Source organism: Ptychodera flava, chromosome 15, assembly GCF_041260155.1.
Source record: "Ptychodera flava strain L36383 chromosome 15, AS_Pfla_20210202, whole genome shotgun sequence".
NCBI classification, from domain to species: Eukaryota; Metazoa; Hemichordata; class Enteropneusta; family Ptychoderidae; genus Ptychodera; species Ptychodera flava.
The window spans coordinates 25,839,757-25,866,656 of NC_091942.1; the positions used below are offsets into that span (position 1 = coordinate 25,839,757).

Here is a 26,900-nt window from a genome sequence, read left to right on the forward strand (position 1 = left end):
GAGATCCTTAACAGCTAAACAGACCTTTTCCGTCATAAATTGACTGCAGCGGTTTGCCGGATGCGTGTCAAAGGTCGTGGGGTTCACCACGTCACAGAAAAGGGGGAGTGCATCTCTCTGAGACTCTGTAGGGAGGGAGGCCTGGCGGCACATTCGTTAGAGACTGCAATGCTTGATCGGTACGTGTAACCGTAGTTCAACGATCATTCTGTATTTTCTGCCGCATTTTAATGGATTTTATGTATCTGTCAATACAACACTTGGTTGGTTTTAGAGCTATTGTTTCCCGGACATATTTTTCCGTGGAAAATTAAAGTGGTGGCATAATGTTCCAAAGTGGCGCAAAGAAATTAATATTTCACGGTCGCGATAAATCAAGCTGCAATTCCAATCTAATTGGACTATAACAATACTGGTGCTATGAAATACCAGCTCGGTATCGACAACGTAGTCTTACTTGACGGTGTTTATACATTAAAAAATCCACCCAGTAACTTGTCCTTCTCATGGAAGTATTCTGCGTACAACCGCCATGTTCTATTGTATTTCAACCACTTATAATATTGAGCTGTTATTATCATTTTAATTTATTCATGGCGTGGGTTTGAAACGAAAGAATTGTAGCATACCACACACGGGAAAGTGATAATTTGTGCTTTCGTATCTTTCCTAATTGCGGTAGAAATCAAAGTATTGTATGTCATCTTATTGTAGTCTGTATTGCATCGGTATAGCCACGATACTGTATAAATCGACACTCAAAAAAGGCAGAGAGACACCGACTCACGCAGACACACACTGGCACTCAGGCGGAGTCACTTATAGGCAGACTCACAGACTGATATCTCAGTGGCTGGGCCGTGAGGCCTAGCCATGATTCCGTATACAATAAACAAGTTCAAGTTCTACACAATAACTCGTCGTCAGTTCCAGCTTCATTCTATGATACGACATGGTGGAGAATCCGGGCACTTTATCGAAATGACGAGGCCATATCGCAACGCCATAACCAATCGATATCGTATATTGTTTTCCATGTAACGCGGACTTACTTTGAAAAGACGTTAAAATGTAATCAAACTACAATACTTGTTGCGTGACAACACAGTGTAGCTTTCATGCAGTTTATATTTTGAATTTGTAAGAATGTCTGGTGTTATTTTTGTCGGAGTGGACACAGCAGGCATTGTATGTTCCAAAAGTCGTACACCTTTTCAATCACTTTCCGGCTGTGTCGAGCGCATTTTTGTCGACAGCCACCATAATGTTTCTGTTTCCATTTTGACCAGTCTCCCCGAGATTTATTAATCAATTCTTAGGCAGAAACAACTCAAACGCTGCCCTAGGTTGAGTAGATGAAAATTTTCAAGATATTAACAGACACTTCTTTCGTAAAAAATAACTTTGGCGACGACTCCTTAAAAGCAGATTCTGCGTATCTGTTGACTTTTTAAAAAATGCTGCGGCAATAAATGCAATTGCTTCCGATAGAGGTGTACGTCGCCTACCCTGAATTTTTTAAAGCTTAACGTTGGTGTATCATCACGCGAAATTTAAGGTAGTATGCACCTCGAAAGTGAAAGACTTAAACTTTTGCTCAAACTTTCCTAAATGAAACTTTTGACAATTCTTTTACCAAATCAACAATAAAATTCAGAGGTCATCGTGCAAAGTTTGGAACTAGCGAAACAAATTTTCCAACATTTTGCGATATTTAAAATTCACCTTCAGCATACTACCTTAAATTTCGCGTGATGATACACAAACGTTAGGCTTTAAAAAATTCAGGGTAGGCATGTGAAGCATACGATATATTGGGATGACGGAATATCTGAGAGACAATTAATCACCATCGATAAGATCATATGATTTGATGAGATTGATAGTACCATGTAGTCTATCAAGTGGGGGGATGACGTACACCTCTATCGGAAGCAATTGCATTTATTGCTGCATCATTTTTTTCAGAAACATTCATATTTTCTGTATGGTATCATCATCCAATACAAATGACAGCATTTGTGAATCACCACACGTGGTTCGCTCGTTAAAGTGATCTACTTCAGTGTTAGTACCTCCCAAGTATTGTCAGTTGACCTAAAAAAAGCCTCCCGTATGGCATTCACGATGAAAATATCAAGGGTAGATCTTTTGCAGAAGAAAACCACTTCGAGCAGTGTCGATGAATAATATTATTTCTGATCAAAATTCTTTCAAAAGCAGTTGATTTATTATGAGCGGTAAATATACAACCGCACTTGTTTTATTATTCGTGACTCAGCAGTTGTGTGGTTCTGAATACCGAGAGCGCATGCTCCACGACACACATGACGTTTGTCATTCCACACAATAAAAATTTTTAAACTTGCATTCAAAAACATCAGGCTCATGAGACATTTATTAATTACAACTTAAATAGGACCATCCTAAACCCCTAATTATAGTGGTACTAGGTGTCCGCAAGTAATCATAGACCCTGCAAGAGCGTGGAACCAATCGACATTAATTTATGTGACACAGCATTAGGCCTAGTCAATGTTTATCAAGTCAGAGTTAGGTATGCTGTCACTTATCATTTGGATGATAAAAGTGTCAGATTAAGCCACGATATCTAATAATGTATAGAAGTTTGAAAGGCTTAATCAACCAAATATCCCTGACTCACTTAAGCTACGGAACAGTGTCTCACTCGGATATCATCTCATGAATAACGAGCCCTCCAGTATCTTACAAGGTGTGAGACTTTTATTTGCCTCCAACTCTTCCAAGACTAAAGCTTTGGAATAACTTTATCCCCAGTAGGGGTAACGGGGCAACAGCAAACACCTCCACTCACATTTCTTACCAATACACTGCGGTTTCTCATTAAACGTGTAACATACCTGTAAGGAATTTGGTTGAAATTTGATAAGTTTTTAAAATAAGCTATCCGAGCAAAACGCTGAAATCTCTGAGGAGCTATTTTCAAAACTTCAGATATTTCTCCAGCGTGAAGCAGACAACCAAAAGAGTTGCGGCCATTTTAAAATTCAAATTTCGGCGTTTAAAATTCAGGCGATTTGAATTATCATTTCAAGGCTGCGCTTTGCGGCGTTGTTCTCGTTTTTAGAATGGTCTAGCAGCGTTTCAATATACGTGCTCTGGTATCTGGTAAAGCGAACAGCTCCGTTTAAACTTTACTTTTAACGTCGTTCCTCCTCCACTCTACGGTGACTCAATTATATCTTAGTACGTCAATGAAAATACGGAGCCCATAAATCAAAGATGTCTTTCCGCAACATAGCATGAAAGATGCATGAGTATGCTGACGCAGCGTTCATACAATACTATTGGCTCTTTCCGAGCTCAGAGCTTTTACTCAAACACAGCAACTCAATTGGTGTAAGTGCAAATGCCGATATAAGCCGCGTAACCACTATAATATTGATATACTGTCGCAAGTTGCAGTTTTCTGGCACGTTTTGTTTTTGTTTCGGCAGCATGTGGAAATGACTGTACATTTAAATGGAAACAGTCGTCGGAACTCCACCTGTGCAAGTTCCTTGTTTACAAACAAGTATTTCGTGAACGATATCTAGATGCACCTTATCACCATAGCTGCAACATTTAAATTATACGATGTCAGGGTATGACAGACATGTTTTAAGTTTCATCAGTCACCATCGTATTTTGGATATATTTATTGGTCGTACGGGCAATATACGACCTCTGAGCGCAGTTCCGACGACTGTATCCCTTTAATTCCATCTCAATATCTTTCCTTCTGGTACAAGCATATACCGCACTTAGGATCACCTGTGTCCTTCGAACCCTGACCTATGAACCGTTGAAAATGCTGGATATTTGGTGAGGTTCTTGTGATTCATTCCAAACAAAGCAATAAGATTTCAGGAGCAGCCAGCGCAAAATATTACCTACCCTGTACCATAGACAGACCAATCAGATAGATATTGAATGTTATTATTGACCATGGAGGTAGCTACCTCCATCTATTGATAAACAACTTTTAGGCTGGACCACAATTCAGATGTCAAAAATAACATCGAGCATTACACAATAAAGTTGAACACCATCATTTCGACATGAAATAGAATTGTAATTTACAGAGAGAACAAATATTCCGGAAATCACATAAAAAATACAGCTTGATGAACTGCCAATAAGAACCCAGTCTTGTTCAGTGTTTTTACAGTCGTAACATTTTGTAGATTATAACATCGAGTTTTTTTCTGTCATATCTCTGCTGGAGCTAGCGTATGTAATGCTCTAAGTATAATCCGATTAAATAACGACAGCTTGGTCCGATGACAAAAGTTATCAATGCCTGCTGGAAATGGGTGTGCTGTGATTTCATTCGAGGTTGAGTGTTTGAAGTAGAGGATTTTTGAATTCTCTTTTTGCCGACATGAATAGTCTATTTTTAACGTTCGCGTCACGCTGAAAAATTGATAAATTATTGTGAGGGAAACTGGCCATTCTCTCTGATGGATACGACCACTCGTGACTTTTCTGTAAGTCTCATTCTTGTACGTCCTTGTTCATTAGTAAATTTGTTTTAAATCTGGATCCCTGCTTCAGATCACTGCAGATAATTACATTTGAAAACATTTCCCTCCAGCATCTTCAAATCGAATCATGATGGAGAAGGCATCGATACTTACTGAAATATTGCCTATTTATGGTGGAGTCAACAGCATTTCAGCCAAATCTGTAAGAACTACCAGGTGATATAATTTTATGGTTAAAACTGTAACCATACTCTCATAAATAAACCAGTGATTTTAAAATGCAAAGGGTAGCGATGAGATGAAGTATCGCCCCCAGTAAATGACGTCATATTTAAAGTACGCCCTCTGCAAAGGGTCTATAACCAATCGATATTCTTGTCAGCACACAACTCTGCAGCTGATGGCTCTCCGAATGGATAGCGTGTTATTGAAACCTGCCGTAACATTCTCGGCTTATTTTCCAAAGCTCCTCTTCAGCAGGCTAGACTATTTATTTTTTTTATTTATCTTGTGCGTCCATTCGGTAGGCAGGTAAGCATAACACAAAGAGCGAACACAAACACAAAGAGCGAAGACAAAATCGATGTGCCGTAGATGAACACAAAATCAATATGCCGTCATATGACAGTTTTCTCATACAGCCTGCTCATTCCTGTTAATAATGCATATAAAGAATATAATTTCACTTCGCCATATTGTTCGATGGTTGTATCATAACTGCTATCATAAAGTATTTTGTTGCAATACAAAAGGTCAAGAACGGAAAATTATGCTTGAAAAGTTTGTGTATTTTTAGTATTAAAACTCCAAAAACCTATGCGTGCGTGGACGCAAAATGAAGACTTTACTTATTCTGGTCTTGTGGGCTTTGACCATTACCCCAGTCCCATTTTTCGATAGCAAAGTTCATATTTATTTGTGTGTGTGTGTGTGTGTGAGAGAGAGAGAGAGAGAGAGAGAGAGAGAGAGAGAGAGAGAGAGAGAGAGAGAGAGAGAGAGAGAGAGAGAGAGAGAGAGAGAGAAACAGACAGACAGACAGACAGACAGACAGACAGATAGGTGTGCACTGTCGGGAATGGGTAGCAGGTCCCCACTCTTGCATTTATAAATCCTTACACCAGATTTCCGGCCACTTGCTTCATCGTTCTGTCGCCGACAAATCAGATAGGCTAACGCCTTTCTGTGCCTTTGAAGGTCTTGGCCATTGCCATTGCGGGTTCAGAGAGCTCGAGTCATAGAGAAAGCTATGCAAGCGAGTTGACAGAATTGCACTACTCACGTAGACCCCAGACCGAAACGATTCAGAAAACATGAGGACGAGGGAATACATTTCTTGAAAATAAAAATAAAGTGGCAGCCAGCACTGTTCATTTAGGTAGATTTACTGTTTTGTTTGCGAAAAAATCAAAAACTTTTGACTAGAAAATGAAAAAAGTACGAAATATCTGGCTTGGGGAATACAATACTCTACTTTCCCACGAAAGAAGAGTCTATTTGACCGCGAAAACATTACCTTACCCACAGTCCCTATAAAGGGACTGTACCTTACCATATTCAGACGACGTATTTCCCTGAAAATTGGATTTGAGATTATGTCCCTGTTACAATTATCATTAATCAATTATTATTACAATTATTACTAATCTGTTATTCATCACATTTGACACAATACACGTGAGATGCCCATTAACACAGTTTAAGTATAATTGGAACGCTTATTGTCAAAAATTCAACAAAGGCATGCATCAATCTCCCAAGCACATAAACTATGATTCCTACAGGCAAAAACTGAGACTCGTGACGACTCATTATTAAATTTCCTTTTACAATCTAACGTATGACATAACTCCTCCTGCACTGAGCACCGCCTTTTCGCCGACTAACAACTCGTAAATAAAACACCTCTAATTCAAATTAACAGGCTAAATTTTCTTCTATAAAAAACAACTTATACGATGACATTATGTTCATTTTGTTTTGTATTATTTCAACATTTTGATTCAGCTGCCAAATATACCGCAATTCTAATTTTACTCCGCAGATTATGTGAAAACGTCACCGTTTTCTCGATGTCGAGGAATAATCGATGGATGTCAGTGCACATTTATTTGTTCACAAATAAAATTTCCTTTCCCTTTCAATACCGTACAGGTCGACTCATTTCAAAGCAAGCATCCGTAACCTTTGATGATTTTTTTCTCTCTTTTTTTCAAAATGTCCATTAGCGTTTCTTTTTCTACTCGTCAAAGTATGTTGAGATACGTTGTGTTCAGTTTGTCAACTCTCCCTGTACATGTATAAACTGCATAGGTTTGTTTACACGTGAATTCGGTTCCTGACTAGCTAGAGAATTCGAATATAAACAATAACAGTGCCTTTTATACGTATAGGAGCATTCAACGTGCTTTGGGGAGGAGAAAAAAAAAACCTTCTTGCAATTGACATTGAAAAATCATTGAAAAATAGTGGAAAGCCATCAAATGTTACAGCTATAATGGCCCTTTAAGTGCCTATAAATGTCAAACACAACGCCTCTCTAGGTGTTCTGATAATTGACGACTACTGGATGCAGCAAGAACAGTTGTTTATTTGACGTCACTGACATAAAATCTCGCCGATACCGAAATTTGGGCAGCTATCCCTCGAGTTGTTCGTGTCGACAATTTACGTTTTTTGTTTCTCTTCAGGTACCCAAACACTAAATTTTGATTTTCTTTTAAAACATGATATTTAATTTTTGCAGTTTTTGTAGGTTTTTTGAACGGTCTGTAAGTGAAAATGGAAACTTACCTCATCCAACACTGTCTTATTATATTTACAAACAACACGATTGGAGCTAATTTGGGATAATTGGATAATGAAGTAATGCCGATTTAATCTACAAATGTTATCTCATCTGCTTTTCTTTTACATTACACATTTGTTTTTATGAGTAGTTTGCGGTATTGCAACATTCAGCTATATGACACCTAGCACTTTTGAGAAATTTGCAAAATATTAAAATCCAATTATCCCAAATTAATTCCAATCGTGTTAAACGCTCAGTAAGATTATCAAGATCTTATATCATAAACTTACAAAATTAACTATTGTAGTATAGTGTTGTGTTCAAAGACAGTTACGGATTAATGCATTTGTAGTCTTAGCAAAGATATATTAATAATTATGAAATATGGATATTAATAATCAAACCAGTTTTGTATTTTATCACGTTTGACCTTCCTTTCCGCTCTGCAAGGCTTGAAAAATCACTGGACGGATGCAACAAGGTCAAGTCCCTTTCCGTTATGAAGCATATTAAAAGCCACTGAACTTGTTTTATTAATTATATTTATGTTTCATTACCATGGATATATTGTCTCTTAGACTATAAATGCCTTATTAGCCTGTGAGATTGTTAATTTTTTTATGCAGGGCGGCGAACTATTCACATTTCAATCTACACCTGATCGAAAGAATGGCCCAACACCGTTCTGCGATTTTAACTATAAAAGTCTTAGTAATGAACGGGAAGCGTACCGCTTGGTTCTTCATTTTCGTAATATAAGTTGATACGCGTTACGACACAAAACGTTTTTAGCTTTTCGGTCAAAGTTCACTGAGAGACACTTGACACAACTATCTCTCGTAATCGCTGATGGGAAACCATTGGTCAAAGGTATACTGTCACCTGTTCCAATTTTGCCTCAGTTACCATGGAAATAGAAAATCTATCCAATCTCAGGTTTTAAGCGGGTGGCCGCTTTTTAAAAACAGCGCCCTCACATGGGCATTTGGAATACCAAGGAACGCCCCTTTGACCATATATGGGCATATTTAGATTACAGGTGATTGTATACCTTTAAGCTTACCATGCAAAGTTTAGGATCAGAAAAACAAATTACCCAGATGACATTATGTCACCCATATTTGAAATGACCGTCCATGAAGAAAAACCCTTTTTTGCCTTGTCATAAAACTTCTTATACTCAACAGTTTTCAAAATGAGTTCCCGCAAAGAGAAATCCGGCAACGTGCTATAAAATTTTAGTGCGTGGAATTTTGTCATCGAGGTGCGTTCGACCTTTATGGTCGTGCAAAGTGTTCGATCTGGTTTACAGGGCCATTGTCGCTTTCGTTGGTTATTTCACGTGAATTTTGTATGTGTTGTGAAAGCCATCCACCTTTTAAGTGGGAGGAGCCGGTTGATCCTGGAGGTGTGGGCTTCGAAACACAAATCATCGACAAAACATACTATCAAAAGGACCCCCCTGCAGGGGAGTTTCGCTCTCTCCTCTCTTGGGCGTAGTCGGTGACACTGTTTGGCATTTTCTATAAAGTGCTGCAATAGCGTCCGACAAAAAGGCTCTACCACCCTAACACAGGTACAAGTTACAGAAAGCGGAAAGAAAGGTCAGTAACTATCACAAACACACGCTAATGGGCTAGTGCCTGCTCTGACAGACTGTAAACGTCAGTGTTTAGTCCGATATGCCTGTCACCACCATATTTACTGCCTATCAATTTATGCACCGACTTTTATTTCAGCTCATGGGTGATTTTAAGCGGGCATTGCATTGTTTCGTGGTATGAGAGTGGGCCAAGAACAGCAACTTAGTGCTTTGAAAGGAACCCATACTTCATACTAATGAGCCCGCTGCGCAACAGATGGTTGTACAATTATTGTTCCCATATGCCTGCATCTGGAGCTTGAAAGCTATCAAACTCCGTCACTTCAGAAATTAGCCGTGTTAGCCTAAAGGCTTTTCAAGACTATAGATGTACACCGACGCTTTCTGTCTCCCGAATCAGTAAAGCTAAACCACTTGAACGTGACGTTGTCTCGCCAGTACTGTGGACAAGAAGAAGCAGGTAAGTTGATAAACTAGCTTTCGGTATAGGGGGATGTCTAACGCGCGGGGACATATTCGCCGGCCGTCTAGGTTGTCGTATCACGGAAATGGCCAATGCGAGGTTTAGGGAGCGTTCATTGATTACGAGAGGGAGGGCGGGGATTGAATCGTTACTCTCTGATGTACCGTTCACCAATTTCACAAGATCTAACACCTTACGTCAGCCCTTCCCCGTAGTTGCAAACTGGTGAACGACTTTGAAACATGATGTGACTCTTTGAAGCAGTTATTACAGAGTTCACTACATACAGCAGAGGGCCTCTTAATATCGTCACGACCGTGGCAATAAAAACATTTCATCTGTCTTGTCGGTTCCCTGCCTGTCACTGGTGCGACAGTGAAATTAGAGTCCACTGACCCTAACGTGGACATAAACTTGCCTCCACAAGATTTATCATGTTGGCCATAGTCTTGCATCAATGATAAGTTGACGATTTTAAAGTTCAGGTCTAGACAAGAGGCAATGAGGTTTTTCCGTTGACTTTCAAATAGATTGCCATTAGACAAATATTTACGCCCCGAAGGAGAGAATGTAAAACAAATAACCCTCAAATGAGGAGAACTTTGTAAAAAGCGATCCCCTCTCTCTTTTTCTGGATATTCTTTGTTCTTGACGTATATTTATTTGTTTAAAAAGCTCTGCGATACTGCATCGCAGAAGAGACACACTTGTCAAGTGCTTTCTCTCTCTCTCTCTCTCTCTCTCTCTCTCTCTCTCTCTCTATATATATATATATATATATAACAATATATATATATATATATATATATCTATATATAATATATATATATGTGTGTGTGTGTGTGTGTGTGTGTGTGTGTGTGTGTTTACTTATGCCAGTATGTGGGGAGAGTATGAAACACGATTGAACTGGGTATTCTTGCAGTACCCATGCTGTGTTTTTGCAATATCCAAATTTAGTATTAAAAATGTCGAAATTTGCAACATGTAAATATTCATTTATTAATCATATAATATATTATCTCATGCAACAAGCTATTATCAACACCGCAAGGCGCGCGCTCTCATTTTGCCGGCAGATCAGCGCATTGGTCGTTGGGTGTACGTTTATAGCATACACTTCACGAGATGATGTCGTTAATATAAAACATATAATATCGTCATATTTTATGGTTGCACTTGCAGTGGAACATAAATACAGTCCCTCTCGAGGGAAGGCCGCGGGCACAAAAGTTGTCAGACGATACGAAAAAAGCCCAAATCATGGACACACGATCGATATGGTGTCGTTAAGCAGGTCATGACAGATCGAATACTTGGTGTACTTTTATAAGGCCAAACTAATTATATTCTTTGTTTTGAGTCCACTCAAAATGGGAAAAGGTACGCGTCTAAGCGGCTGAAAAACACACACAAGAAAATTAACACAATGTAATTTGATTGCAGCAAATAAAAAATTGTAACAAAATTTTAGTTCAGAAAAGCTTAGCGGTCATTTCCTAAAATTTCCTATTCAAATACACTGTGTGTGTTCTTCATGAAAACCTTAAAAACCTAAGCGGGTGGGGACGCAAAACAAATAATTTAATTACTTTGGTCTAATGACAACAACCTGCATTGGTATCGATTTTCCCACCGTCAGTTTGCTATGACTCGCTATTAAATCGTCATGTGACGTAAGCTTCCGTCACTGCGCTGTGCATGCGTGTTTTGTTGATACAGTGATGGTCTGATCGGTTGACAAGTTTGTTTTATGATTTTCGCCCTGACATGGCATATTCATGAAATGCTAGTATCTGCAATTACGTGCCTATTCTTGTTTCAAGAGACTTCCCTATGTACCGAGGAATTTTGAAAATGTATCACTGTTCCCCTCGTAGATCCAACAAAACTTGACGATCAATCCAGCTATACATCATACTTATCGTGAATAAGTTGTAAATGCTCATAAAAGTTTAACTGTCGCCATGTAACCTATAACCCAGATAGAAAACAGAAAACAAAGTGCAATGTTATTTACTATAGCAGACGGAATTGGCCACCGTGTACACATGTACGCGCCTGAACACACACTACGAACGGACGCTGCATCTGATACAACTCTCAATAAATTACCAACTCGATAAGCAATGTACTATATAATTCGAAATCTAAAGGGATGATTATTCCATAAACTGCGACTAGACGTTTCAGGTAAAGTATGATAAAGTTTATTGATTTATTGCTCCGTACCGGACGTGCAGTCGCGTGCAATTTAACTGTACTCTCAAATATTATTGACTCTGTTTGAGCGGAAAATTAGAGGTCATGCTATCAATGTTATGCCGCTATACGCGATAACGAATCATGAAACGACTAAAAAAGTAATTTCGTATTATGCAGCACGGGGCGATATTTTTGGGAAAAGTTAGTATATAGTTTGTAAGATGTGAATAAAATCGGATCACCGTGCCGCCGAAAGAAAACCCAAATGATAACGAGCGCTGGCGAGTGCTTTTTGATTTTTCAGAATTTAATACGGCAAAGTATAGTTTCAGTCATTTCCGTTACTCAGTCGACTGGTTTATAACCAACACCGACTTATTGGATATTTTCACGAAGCCTTTCATAATTTGTGATAGAGTCCTTGTATATATTTGCAGTCGAATCACCTGGTTGTGAGTAAAGCGACATGTGTATCCCCCGACATATGCGGTAATAGCGCCCGTTGATAACTTCGGGACCTATTGCTAATTATGGTCGATGACAGAAAGATAAAAAAAAGCAGCCCCCGGTTGGGATGATAAGCGAGCATGTCAAAACATGCAAAGTATTGTTATGGCACTGTCCCTCCACCCACGGAGGGGCGGTGGTTATGGCAACCCAGATATGAGAACACGCTGAAAGCACAATTCGACTCCCATGATACTTCACGCTTTCCCGAGTACGGTGTAAAATGATCGCTCTGCATGGTTTGTGACAAAAGTCTGCGAGTAGTTTTCGAGATCTAAATATGTAAATTGGAATAAAAAAAGACCCGCTTATATTGTGTTAGACCATGGAATACAGGCCTTCGGGCCTTCAACATCCTATCTGAATACAAGTGCCGGATCCCATCTATTGCCTGTTTGTAGGACCAGCCTTGGAAAGATATATTGCGATCGGAGTACTCGTTTTGATACTGCCAAAACTTCGATGTGACTGGTATAGTCATTGAGGAAGGAACGGAAGGGGGAATACTTGTCAAATTTTTTGCACTTCACGAAGACCTTACGTTTTGTTCAATATTAACTGCACTTTGCAATTTTTGTTCACTGTTTTGATTTTATATCACTAAGAATTTCTGGTTCTACTCCCAAAAGGTGGCATCGTTTTTTTAGAAACATGTACATCTTATTTTCACCATGATGCAAACAGTCAATATTTGACTCTGCAATTATGGACGTATCGTCAAAAAAAAATGAGGGGTTTTTGGATACTAGCCTTAGAATTCGACTTTCAACGACTTTTTGAGATTTTGAGCGAACTCGCCATGAAGAGATGTTATCGTACTTTTCAGCAGTATTTTAGGTTGTCCTCGCTAAGCACAAGGCATGACTGTGCAACACCGTACGCTCACTTGGTTCAGAACGCACCCATACTCCCCAGCTCAGCTAACAAGAGCGCAAGTGGCGAACCTTCAATCACCGCATCTTAAAATTCACTTTGCAATCGAAATGCCAACTTCTCAGAAAAAAATTCATCAGTCTTTGACGGATTTCGCGCGTAACTATGGTATCAAATATTGACCGCCAGTAATGAAATACGGCGACCCGTACAGATAATGTCACAAAAAGACTGTTCCACTTCAACGCCGTTTTCGTCTCATTCTCCCCATCATAGTAGCTGTGTCAAGCAGCCAGAGGTCAATCTACTCGACGTTAAACTAAAAAATGTTCACATTAGTACTAAAATTAATCAGTTCTACTTCTATACTATGCTCTATTTTTTTCTCTTTTCCCTTGGTAACTTCATGTCTAAGGTAAACTTGTTGCGACTTCGAAGCATAGTACCCGGCATCACAACCAAGGAAATGCGCCTTGGGGATAGTTATCCAGACCCCAAACTTTACTATAGACTTTTGGCACTCTCATTGGAAAGCTTATTGAGTAATAAACCTTTTACTGACTTACTTTTGTGAAAAAAAAAATAGAATTTTGCCCCTTTTAAGTTAAGACAGGAATAGTGGCCATTTCGAATTGCGACTGTTGGTAAATATTGGGTAGTTTGTTTCCATGGTACCAACTTTTGCATTGCGATCCCTGATTTTTATTCTGTATTTCGAAAGGAAACGGGTTTAGGTGTTCTTGAGCGAAAGTTTAAGTGTTTCACTTTCGAGGGGCGAACTACCTTAGCCCTTTGCCCCTCCCATTGATGCAAAATGGTCGACCCTGACTATACTGACCTCGTAAAATATCATAAACTGAGCTATCTGAACCGCGAAATGCGAAATAAGGGTTCAGAATCCATTGCGTGAGGAGTCAAACATAAGGTGCCATATGAAAAATTCCCATTAAAAACTTCAGTAGTAGAATTTATCGTGTGTATGAAAGGTCAATGCTGTCCCAATTTCAAACATTGACATCAAACGGGTTTACGAGCACGTTCGATAAGCATGTTTTCCACTTTTTGCGCCAATGAGTGACCAGGATCTACCATTTCTGAGACAGTTACAATTATTTGCCGTGTCAACGAGCCCCCTGCGAGCACCGAGTCACAGAACCTTCGCTGACGTTCTCATGACAACTACATAGTCATTGAAAAGTTGCATGCAGTGTAGTGCTCCATAATATCAGGCAGCAACAATCATACAAAGTGACAAGGGCGAATGTGTAACAGGTGGCATCGGCCGCCTTGTGTTCGGTCTGCCAGCAACCGCATTTCTTGTTAGGGAGCGATCATCATCGGAGCTTCGGTGCACATTCTCAAAAGTCCACCGTCAGTTCAAACTGTTCACACATCTGATGCTTGGAACAAACACGGAACGATTGCTTGAAGGTAAACATAAGTACAAATCCAGCATATTATTTGTGGTTTGTCGAAACGTGATCAACTCCATGGCAGATTTCATCCCTGTAGAGCAAACAGAAGTTTTACCATAACACACAGTCCCTCCACACACGGACTGTGCACAAAATAACGTATGTCCGTTCGTCCGCCCGCCTATCTGTCTGTCAGTGTGAGCGTATACGTCCGAAGAATACGAAATGAGGATGCAATTGTGTGAAATCTGTGGGTTCGAGTACGATGCGTCTCCATGCATAATAGATATAAATATAGAATGCATAAAAAGGCTTATATCAGTGATGAATATTTGTATAGGCCTACCACGTATGATGATTTGAGCGAAAAGCAATAGATCTCTCCCTGTATTTCGTGTACAGATAAATCAATACAATGATTGCAACTCGTAAACGCAGGCATTTTTTGTCACTGAGGAAAGGGGAAGGAGTGATCTAAAGTGACATGTACAATATGTCTGAAAACTACAGTACTGAGCGCTGTCTGTCTGTCTGTCTGTCCGTCTGTCTGTCCGTCTGTCTGTCTGTCTGTCTGTCTGTCTGTCTGTCTCTCTGTCTCTGTCTCTGTCTGTCTCTCTCTCTCTCTCTCTCTCTCTCTCTCTCTCTCTCTCTCTCTCTCTCTCTCTGTACAAAGTGTTTCCAAGAATATGGAATTCGATAACAAGAAAAGAAAAAAAATGATTGGGTAGATTTCTTGATATAGCTTCCTGAATACATTGACATTTTCTGTCGTTGAGACGGCACGCTTCCATCGTTTTGCGCCAGAATGAGAAACAAAACGTCTTTCTGGCGTTATTTATTTTTGCATATAGAGCTATAATGTGCATAGCCTTCCATTGTCATATACCGAGTTTTATTTCTCGTTTCGCAACCAGGCCACACCACAAAGCAATCGCACCGTGAATTTTACTCGACTAAAAACTAGCCCTGTTTGCATTGTAGTGGAGTACATCGTGAATCTACCGTACAAATTTTGATGAAGCAAATATCCCGAGGCCATGTTCATGAATTAGACACCATACTCTCGATTTTTTTGATGGATAACAATACTGAGAATCTGACATGAAGACGTTCAGGAATTTCATACTTTGCTAATGGTCGTCAGGTATAACATTACAATTATTTTACTAGAATAAAGTGCGTTTGCAACAGTGAGTTCAGCGTTGCAAATACTTACTGAGCAACCTGACATGAACTGACTGGCCATAGTGTGACGTCATCTGCAATTCCAAACAGACCCCAGAGCGATGACATCACGCAATCCTTAATCTGGTGAAATAGGATTGCGTAAACCTGTCATCGCTATTGACCGCCATTCAACGACCGCCACATTGCAGCGATTGTAATCATTGACCGATAACACCATGGCCCATGCACTTGGACATATTTTCGGCAACTATATTTCTACACAGAGCACAAAATTTTGCGAGAAGCTAGGCTAATGTTGCCGTAAATCGGTGAGCCGTCTCAGTTTACGATGGTAAGGGGTAAGAACGATCGATCTGTTGTACGCGTATACGTACACTCTCCAGATGTTGGTCTGTTCGGTGAGAACTATACTGCACACGGTAAGAGTACCAATATGTAAAACCGTTTCGTCTGTTATCTCAAAAGTATTTACATTTGTTTCCATAAAGGTGCAGACCATAGTACTTATGTGGATTCTGCTCTCGGACACTCGTTCTAACAGCTAAGTATTCGAAACTTTGGCATTGTATTCAAACGTCTGCTCGGATAATTATTACCTGAGAAAATATGACTCGAAAGTTTCCATAGTTATTGTGTCTGTGGGTGTAAAATATGGCTGTTGCAAAGAGTTTGCTGTCGCATTTGTCTTAATATTTTATTGTGCGAATCTAAACGGGCTGAACAACTGCGCAAAATCGCAACGAATATCAAGAAGGCTCGTTATCTCTTTATTTCTCCTTTCAAGAGCAAATTGTTGCCTTTAGCTGTAATCGCCCTGACGAACATGAAGCGTAGTTTTTTTCATGCTGGTATTTTTGCCAAGGTTAAACGAAATGCAAAAAGCCCCGAGACCGACCGCTTTGTTTCCGCGGCGCGTGCATCATGCACTCGATGTTTGCTAAAGCTATGTCACTTCATAGACCCTAGAGTTTTCTCAAGGGTCTGTGGTTACTTAAAATGATTAGCTAACTGTTTGCTGCTGAGGAAATAAAGTGATCAGGTGAAAGTCGATGAAAAACTAAATGCATTTACCCCGATTTGCTCAATACCGGGGCCGGGAAACAAGGAGTGAAATTTCTGTCCTCGATGCAAGATTTCAAATCTCCATATTGAAGGACCACGAAATCAACGGGAATAATCTACAACAAAGGAGACAAACTCGATTCTAGACCATGAATTTGCAATAACAAATTCACGAAATAGAAAAGTTGGCTATGCGATAACCTTTACAAGAAGCATTTACTAGTAACGTTCAGTTCCTTTGCGTTCATTTTTGCCGAGGTTGAACACTACAAAATAGTCCAATTAGCGTGCGGTATAAAAATACAGTTTTCGGTGAAGAGTTTATTTTTGGCCCGCTTCTCCATAATGCGTGTACAACTGCCACCGCGGGAACAGTATTTAATGATCGGAACTATAAATATTGAGCACCCGTATATCTGTTGAACATCCGTCGACAAAAATTGCATTTTCGTTCCCTGTCTACCAAGCCAATGGTTGAACACGATGAGCCGCGTCCAGGACCAAAAAATGGGTAAAGTAAAAAGGTTGACTGTCCTGAGTTATTCTCAGTCTGTGGAGGGTACATAGTATTCTTATACTTCATGTTACAAGACACTGGAACGAAAGGTACTTTTTGTGTTATCAACGGACAAACCCCCCCAAAACAAACAAAAAACGGAAAATAAACCGAGATAGGTATCCCAATGCATGGCAGATGTTATTTTGTTGATAAATCTGGTACATGATATAATTATAGCTCCGGGATTTTTTGACATTTCCAATACTTAACAACAAATACTCAGCAATAATACAAATGTGTATAACGGTAACCCCACTGAGGAAATATGCACTTTGAAAGTACAAAGACTTAAACTCTTACTCAAACTTTTTTGATGGAAAATCTCAACCATTCTACTGTCAAATCAAGAAGAAAAATCAAAGATTACCATGCAAAGTTTTGCACTAGAGAAATCGATATTTGAAATTCAAAATGGCCGCCATCCTTATGTTGACCCTTTTGGGAAAAGTACAATTTTCGATTTGCGAAAAATTAATACAGTGAAAATTTTCCTCACTCCGAGAGCTTTGAAATGAGCCCAAACGAGTGATAGATCTGTGAAAAATGTAAAACAATTGAGAGTCTGAGTATCTGTCCTCGAGGCGCTTTCTATGGTGAGTATACGTCTTTAAAATGATCTGACCAGTCTTTCTTGTCTCCCAGGAACGTGCAATTAAAACGTGTGCTGAATAGCGAGCAGCAGAGGCCGCCAATGAAAGCATGAAGCGCATCATCACCATTGTTAACACGTTCTGCATGATCATTGTATTTACGCTACTGGTGGCAACCTTGCTTCTCTATCAGTAAGTCATGATAGTTCGTTTATATGCTCACTGCATGTCACGTGGCAAAGTGCGTGACTTCAATTGCGAAATAAGAATGAGAAAGTCGATTACAATGTTGTCTGATTATTCACTGAGGAATTGTACTGCTTCATCCGGTAACGAACGATAGAACGAAAGAATCAATTTATAACGGGCGTCTTATTGCGTCATTTCTTAACACGAAATATCATATATAATATATATATATATATATATATATATATATATATATATATACATATATATATATTGTAAATTACCGCAAGTGTGACAAGTGTGTTGTGAAACTTGAGTTACGTACTTGACTCAAAAAAATTACGGGGGATTCCATAAAGAGCTAGATTTCGCACTACACGTACCTAAACCATTATTAATTTGAAGTTAGAGTTCATCTTCCCCAATAATATTAGGCCTTCGGCCAATCACACTTACAATTTTTTTATTGAGAGAATAAACGATGACAGGAAAAGAAATAGCGTATATTCTATTGGCTTTTTTTGATTCCCTGAAACTCGCTTTTGAATTCAAAGGCATGGCTTCAGTTTTGGAAGATTTGGAGAGCAGATAGAGTAATATCCAAGCAAAGTCACAAACGTCTTTTAGCTTTGTTACTGTAGATACTCCATAGATACTAAAGATTATAATTACATATCATACGTGCTGAAATTGCAAGTGGCAGGCATTAAAAAATCGACGGTTTGAAAATCAAACTGACTGGACGTATATATTGATGGCGAAAGTTTAATTCTGTTATATGAGGGGTATGTAGTGGCAACATTATATTTTCTCCAAGGTCATGGAGGATTGATGATTCTGAATCCGCATGCAGATAGAACGGCGAAAGTTATTTCTATTTGAACCAAAAATAGCGTCAACTAATTTGAGTGATATTAATAATTCCTGCGGTATCCAAATTCACAAGTCATGACTGTGAATTAAAGTGCAATCCCCTATGCTGTGGAAATATCGCGTTGTAAAGGGAACCCAAGGCGTTAGTATGGCTTTTTGTGCCTTAGAACACGTTAAAGACAGGGCATATTGTATCATGTTTGAATTCCTTGCGCAGTTATAAAAACAGAAAATTTGCAAGGTTTAAAAACATTTATTTTTCATTGTCAGAAATGACATCAATTTTATCTAGTGATACAAATAGCAACAACCGAACAATTCAGCCCCTATTTTTGCAGCACTACTGCTAACATTGTAAATGACTTAATTCCAATTATTCATTTGCCAACACCCCGATGCTGTGTACACATTGGAGAGTGTATTGACAAAGGGTTGGACGTCAGTGGTCAATTTGTAAACATTGATAGTGTTCAGTGGTTCTAATGGAAACGAAATGGCATTTCATATTAGTTTGAAATTTGTGACATGGAAGTCATGTAAAAGTATAAATGATCCCATATATTGGTTAGCCTTGAATGCTAATTGACGAGATTAACAATTCACTGTAAATTTAGCTTCAAGACATGGTTCTCGAAATACACTGTGTCCTTATGTAAAAGAGATCAAATATTTTCATATCTCCCTTGTAATACCCCAACGTAAGTGCCATCGTCTGCCGTGTTCAAGTGTCCCCTAAATTCTTGCTCCCCATTCATTTATTATCTGTGAATGTGGTCTTAAATGAAGCATTTTTGCTGGCTACGTGAAATATAAAAAATCATTTGTTGCAGTGAGGTACGAGCGTTATGAGTGAAGGTTAATTAAACAAAATTTAGCGACTTCTGTAGAGTCCTCAAGTCTATAAATATGCACATATACTAGTCTGGTCGTATTGTGATGGAAAATAATTAGATTGACCTGGAAAAGTCGAGCTTACTTGCCCCTATTCGCCAGTTGGCCTTGTTCTTTGAAAGCACAACCTTCAAAATATTTTTGTAATTTCAAAAGAAAAAAAAACTAACAAACAAAAAACTAACAAACAAATAAAACATCACGAACGGAGACAATTAACATCATACTTTGCACTTCTTTAGTGTTGACAAGACGTTCACATATACAAAGATCGCCAAGCGTGGAGTGCACTTGCAGCAACCCTGGTGGAATCTGGCAAATCCCCGTGATGATAGCCTTCGAGAGCTTGACGAGTCAGGCACAGACTCTCCCCCTGAGACAAACGGGACTTCTTTACGCCACCTCGAGGCAAAGCTGTCATCTCTGGACAACGTAAGGTCAAACCTGCTTCGGATTTTGAGCGACAAGGTAGACCTTAAAAATGACAGTCAGAAACGAGACTTGATCGATAGTCTGATGAAAAGTCGATTTTTTTACGATAGAGGTAAAAGGCCTGAGGCGACAGAAGGCGACCTTCTTGAAGAGGAGAATCATGAAAGTGAAAGTTCGGCTCATTTTGTGATTGATGAAGCTATGATTGGGCAGGATAATGTTCATTATAATGTGACGCTTCTGTCAAATTTGACTTCAACAAAATCGCATCTGAAGGGGAACAACACAGACGTCGTGAAGAGCAAACTCAAAGGGAAGGTCAACGACAACGTTACCGCTGCTACTGCTTTTAAACACGTGGTGGTGATTCCGATTACGACGACTGGACATTCGCCGAGGGGAGACGGGCACAAAATGGCCACCAATGCAACCAACCAGCTGCGAGGCAAGGCGACCGGCTTGCAAGCAGCATCCGTGAACAGGACGATAGCCCACCGTCCGCCCAAGCCTGTCGTAAAGCTCGTCTCAACCCTACCGAGACATCTGAACCGAACAACCACGTCTGCCATCAAGAAGAACACAGCGGTGTCCCCAAGCGGTAAAGCTAAAGATTTAACACCTCAACGACCCGTCCAAAACACCATTTCGCGATATCTTCCAGTTATACCAGTAGATCCAGAAATTGAGGCGCTCGTCAAGGGCCCGGTGAAAGTTCCTGATGCAGACAAATATTACAGGTAACCTACTTGTATTTTACATATAGTTTTTGTCGTTGGAACAGGTGCACCATCAAACAACAGTGCGTCCTAATCATACCCCTGACTTCGCTCGTTTGCAAAGTCATACCAAATTGGCAAAGTTGACTTCAATTTTCAATATATGTCTCTTCGCATAGGTTGGTTCATTTGGACCTGAAAGGGGCGCCTCCAAAGTTGAGTTATTTCAAGGAAGTAAGTACACTTTATGTTAACTTTGACAAAAAAGGATGCTTGTGTTAAGATACGATATCATGTTAGAAAGACAGCCCAATACTCTTCAATTTTGTGGTCTTTCTCTAATTATTCTGACACAACCCTTACCCCACCTTGAGTCATATCAGCTGATTTTTGAGAAACCGTTTTTTACGAGTATGGAAACCGCAACATTTAACGGGACAAAGTCGCTCTTTTTTGACCTGTTTGCGATATCAAGAAACATAAAATGCGCACATGAAGTCACGCAGCTGAGAAAATGACGGCGGTACACAACGGCGAAAGTGTCAAAATTACACCTTTGATGAATGCAAACAGATGATTTCGTCTGTGACGTGTAGACAAAATGGATTTTCCTATTCCTACTTAATGAACATTGCTATAGTGTAAGGGAAAACTGCTATCATGATCTGTATGAAATGCACGTCCAATTAAGATTTCATTACAAAGGCTTGCATAAGGTCCAAACTTTATGTAACAGTGTATGTTCAGTCATGCATGGTGAGCATTTTGCATGGGACTTGATTTTTTTTTGTAGACACTATAAAATGTTTCACTGAATATGGCTGCAACTAGAGTTGGGGTTGTAAACAGCTGGACAGTATTTCAGCTTGTTTCAAAAAGTCAAATAACACAAACTGCTTTTCATATAAATTTCATGAAAGAGACTATAAAGAAAGAGCGACTTTGTCCCTTTAATGTCGAGCAAAATTAACATTTAATGGGCAAGTGAATACAGTTTGTAACTGCTCTCTCCCACAATTTGAAAGGTTCTCCCCCGACTAGTTTTACCCTCTCCCCCAGGGATAAATCAATCCCATCGGCCTTCTTCCAATTACGACGTTCCGTCTTGCCTCTCCGCCACACGATTTTACCGTTTCCTTGGCAGACCAATATCAGCCAATCATCCTGTCTCATAAGATTTTTTAGTTTCCCTCCTAGTAAAACAGAAAAAAATTGCCCCTTGACTGTGATGAAGATTTGCACACCCGGTGTAAGCATCCATACGCACGCTGATAGGAGAAAAATGTCCGCCCGCCTAAAAGAGCGCTTTAGGACATGTTTCTACTCTAAACACGATTGGAACTAATTTAAGATGATTGGATCTTCACATATTTCAAATTTCTCAAAAGTGTTAGGTGCCCAATTGCTGAATGTTGCAATATTGTAAATCACTTAATAAAAACAAGGTATTACAAAGAAAAGCAGATGAGCTTCTATTTGCAGATTAAACCGACATTACTTCACCATTTAATTATACAAAATTATCGTGTTTCTAGTCAAAAGTTTATCTTTCCCAAGCAGACGCAAATCTTAATATAACTAGACTTAAGGGGCATTGCAATGTATGAATTAGTTGCGAGCGAAAAAAAATGCGAGAGATATTTTTACTATAGGCAATATTAATCTTTCAAACGAACAAACAAACAAACAGACAGACAAACAAATAAACACAAAAACAAGTAAGCATTAGACATTTCATGGGAGTAGTTAAAAAACCCGATGAACCACATAAAGTTCAATCGATGATTTTTATCGTTTCTTTTCTGTATTGTAAACACATTGTCAGAGGACGGTAGAACTGTCTTCATAGTTCCCAACTCATTTACAATCTCCTCCAATCCAACCTAAGTTAGTTTGAAATTAGACCTCTCACATTCCAATAATGATGATGATGATGATGATGATATTAAAAAAAATCAGGATAGTCCATAATCTACCTGTGAATGTATGCTTGTAGGTGTTTCCCCTGTTTCGTAGAATGGGGGCCAATGGTCTTTTGGTTGAATACGAAGATATGTTTCCTTTCGTTGGCGAGCTTCAAGTCATCTCAGCACCCAATGCATACAGGTGAGACCCAGTCTAATCCATACATATTTTTGTGTCTCATTGTGTTTCTCTCTGTCTCTGTCTGTCTGTCTATCTGTTTATTTGTCTGTCTGTTTTCATGCCGTCGTTTTCCATGCCCTGGTGGACGTTTCTGTCTCCTCCTCTGTCTACTAACCTAACCTAGTTATCGGTCTACCTTTATAGTTCCGTCTGTATATTTTCTCTTCCGTTTTCTTTATCTCGCCGCTTCGTTGACTTTGAAATGATGCTACAGTTTCTCTGTGTGCAGACAGGCCGTTCTTTCACAGGCAGCAGCGCAATGTATTGTGTACGAAGGCAAACGCGCGCTTACTTTCAACAATCCCTCCTGACAAACAACACGCTTGTTGACCGACAACTGTGCTAAATATAGCTGTTCATAAATTATGTCACATGTTTCGCATATTATTACATCATTAAGATAGTATGCGCCCGAAAGTGAAAGCCTTAAACATTTTGCTCACTTTCCTCAATAAAATCTTCAACTATTCTGTTACCAAATCAAGAATTATAAAACATCAGGGGTCATCATGCAAAGTTTGGTACTAGAGAAACAAAATTACCTTACTTTAACCGATATTCGAAATTCAAAATGGCCGCCATCCCTGTGTTAACTCTATAGGAAAAAATAAAATTTTTGATTTTCGAAAAACTGAGGCGGTAAACATTTAAAAAATCCGTCCCAATGCGCATTCTACCCTAAAACCGGTTTTGAATAGCCTTCTTAATGCGATTACACGCATTCATCTAATTAGTCCCATTTTGTTTCTGTATCGCCAGTGCATCTGACATATTCTACTTGCAACAGCTGGCCAGAGAAAATGACCTTGAGTATATTCCGCTAGTGCAGACATTCGGACATATGGAGGTAACTTCAAATACAACAGTTGCCTGTTTTTTTATCACGCCTTAATTTTAGAGTAGCTGGACGCCGTTTTCTGAAGAAAAGACTCTGATATGGAAAGCAGATATTACCTTTCTAACTCAACGATACGTAACATGACTTCATATTCCTTCTTACTATAACTCATTGTAGAGTTAATATTGCTTGTTGAAATGTGTTGTCCACATGAAGGAATACATAGTATAGTTCTACCAACAGCAGAATGCTTCACACGGGGAGTGATTCAAAGAAGCGTAAAATTTAATTATTCCACCGACGGATATCATAGACCATCGCCGGCACATAGTAAGCTCAGTCGATCTGAAATGAATATTTTTCAGCGTCCTTGAATTTTCAAATTTGATGCCTGCTAGGCTAATTTATCATATTTACCACGGTGGTCTGCTTTGAAAGGCGACTTTACAATTGGAAATTCAAGGTCCTGCTGTCCCACGAAAATGTCAGAAATGAGAGAATGTCATTTTCGTCATAAAGGTCAGGATATATGAGGCTGGTGACGGTGACCATGACGATGGCGAAGACGATGATGATGGAGATGATAATAATGATGATGATTTTACTTCTATTTACAGTTCGTATTAAAACATGAAAAGTTTCAACACCTAAGAGAAGATGTGAGGTATTCGTCCGCTCTATGTCCATCTCACCCTGGTAAGACAACTACGCTTAAACCTGCCTCCCCATTCATCCATCCATCCGTACGTGCATAGGTACATGCATGCGTATTTGCGTGCGAACATACGTGTTACAACATAACGGAACTAGTTTTATATGTAACCCAGGTGACGGGATACCTAACTGAGCAGCATGTATTCAGAAAGCGACGTGCAGAAAATAGATCACCCATCCCATTCTCGCTGGAAAGGGCAAAGTAAGCTTGGATGAAACAAAGCACGAAACTCTCATGAGGCTTCAATATTTGTGAAGGTGGTTGGTGCTTCGGTGACGGTGACGGGCTGCCCTGATAGCATGGTCGGTTCTGAGGTAATGTAAATATCCCAAGTCTTCTCAATTTCCTTAGGATAAACATGCCACTGGCTCACATCTACCATTTGTGTTTTCAACGGAACACAATGACAGCTAATGCTGTGAATCTCTCGCATAATACATTTACGACAGACTGCCAAATGGGATATTCTTGCGGGAAGCCATTCATTATCGCCTCAAAGGACGTTTTTCATACATTATTGGGTACCTGGCTATCTACGGCAGTCTCTATGTGAAGACCCATGCACGCACATTTTACACAAGCGAGTCCGAACTGTGCCAATGTTTGTAAAATTTCTTTATAGAGTCCATGGATTTGGTAAAATCTTTAGTACATCAGGTCATGTCACTTCACAGGCGAGCAAAGCATGTTCACATCGGCTGCGATGAGGTATGTTGAAGATATTATTTGCATCGGTGGATACTGGTCCACGTTGTGGGCTGAGACCACCACAGAGGGCGTCTGTCAGCTGAGAATGTAAACTCTAACCTTTTTACGAAATTGGGGCTCCTGTCATTAGTGACATTTTGGAGTACTTATTTAACATAAGTTTAAACTCTTCTGTTTTTCCCAAAGCTTTCAAGTGTGCTAGGGTTATTTCACTTTACAAGGGTGCCGGTATAATAGTACTGATGACATTCCCATAGAACGACTTTGATTTGCTGAACTGATGAAATCTTGTTCAATATGGACAATGGTTAAGCTTATTTAAATGGAGTTCTCTTTGAGTTGTCAAAGGAGTTTAATTTAAACAATCATGATATTTTGTTGAATAAGTTGTCTCCGTCAGTAATTGAATGAAGCAGATAATACCCAGCTTGTCGCATAGATAGTAGTAGGTTTCTCTACTGTCTATGCTCATCGGCAACAATTAAATCTCTTGCTTGTAATTCCGGTAGATTTGACATTACTATTGTCTACCACAAGGCTCCATTTTAAGTTCTCTTTTATTTATGATATTTATGAATGATTATCTCGATTAATTGATATCGATGTCGATTAATTCATCTTCATTGCATATGTACACGGACGATCAGACGCTATTTGAAAAAGGGTCTAACTACGGAAATTGTAAATAATGCTGTTAATAATCATGTTCGTCTAACTTCTGATTGGCTCAACTCCAACTCTACGCGTTTAAATAGTTTGTAAAACAAATTTATTCTTGTAGCAACTCCACAGAAGTTGGGCAGTGTACAAGTGGGTAGTCTTTATCTGTTCACATGTCTAGTACTGAATGCGATGTGTTCAATCGGGCTCGAAGCCGCAACGTACGGCACCCAGTTACCTAGAGGAGAAGCCGCAGACAAAACCGTTAGGCCAAAGTCCCCACTATCAAAAAAGACTACAAGTTACATGAAATCATCGCGAAAATGAATTAACGGTCATGACCATATTTTCGCGATGGTTTCATGTATCGTGTCTAAAACCAGGGTCGAATATAAGCATGTTTACCAATTCATTCAGTATCTTTCAACATGTCAAACAATATCAGTAGTATCTCGTATCAAACAAAATTCATGAAAAATGGCCGACTTTGTCCCTTTAAGACATTGCTGGATCACATTTTTCCTCCTTATTCTTCACCTACCGACAATCCCCCCAAATCCTCCAGCCCCTCCCCAAAATCAAACGGTTCTCCCCAAATTAATGATATAGGCCATCGTTGGACAGGGTTAAGGTGTACAGGGCAGCATAAGTTTTTAAGTTGTAAGATCTTACATCAGCTGTTATGTACACGTGTCCCATATTCTCATAATTATGTCAGAAAACATGGATTGTTGACACCAGGTCGGAGAAGAGGTTTCAAATGAAGTGCTACGGATCTTGTTCCATACAACCATACCAAGACCATACCATTTACGAACTTATTGTTACAGTATCACAATCGGTACCTGAACACGCTGATTTAACGGTGGAAACCTAGATTCAAATATTCACTTCTGTCGCGATTTGTTCGTTTTAATAGGACATGTTGTCCCGAATGCATTCCTTTTTTATCAACACGACCCTACCAAGAAC

General features: G+C 39.4%; 1 protein-coding gene across 5 annotated transcripts in view; it reads left to right on the plus strand.

Annotated features, from left to right (window-relative positions):
* LOC139151689 (hexosaminidase D-like) overlaps positions 1-26,900 on the plus strand; it is a 40,356-nt gene that overhangs the window by 3,107 nt on the left and 10,349 nt on the right. The window contains exons 1-8 of one of the 5 annotated variants that reach the window (XM_070724640.1): positions 8,529-9,359; positions 17,814-17,953; positions 19,957-20,883; positions 21,042-21,096; positions 22,859-22,968; positions 23,767-23,854; positions 24,463-24,541; positions 25,183-25,268. In XM_070724640.1, the coding sequence (XP_070580741.1) occupies positions 17,871-17,953; positions 19,957-20,883; positions 21,042-21,096; positions 22,859-22,968; positions 23,767-23,854; positions 24,463-24,541; positions 25,183-25,268 (1,428 nt within the window). In that variant the 5' untranslated portion in view covers positions 8,529-9,359; positions 17,814-17,870. Of the gene's footprint in view, positions 1-8,528; positions 9,360-14,188; positions 14,379-15,642; positions 15,970-17,813; positions 17,954-19,956; positions 20,884-21,041; positions 21,097-22,858; positions 22,969-23,766; positions 23,855-24,462; positions 24,542-25,182; positions 25,269-26,900 lie in introns of those variants that run through there. The other 4 variants (XM_070724642.1, XM_070724639.1, XM_070724643.1 and 1 more) reach the window with 4 other exon arrangements.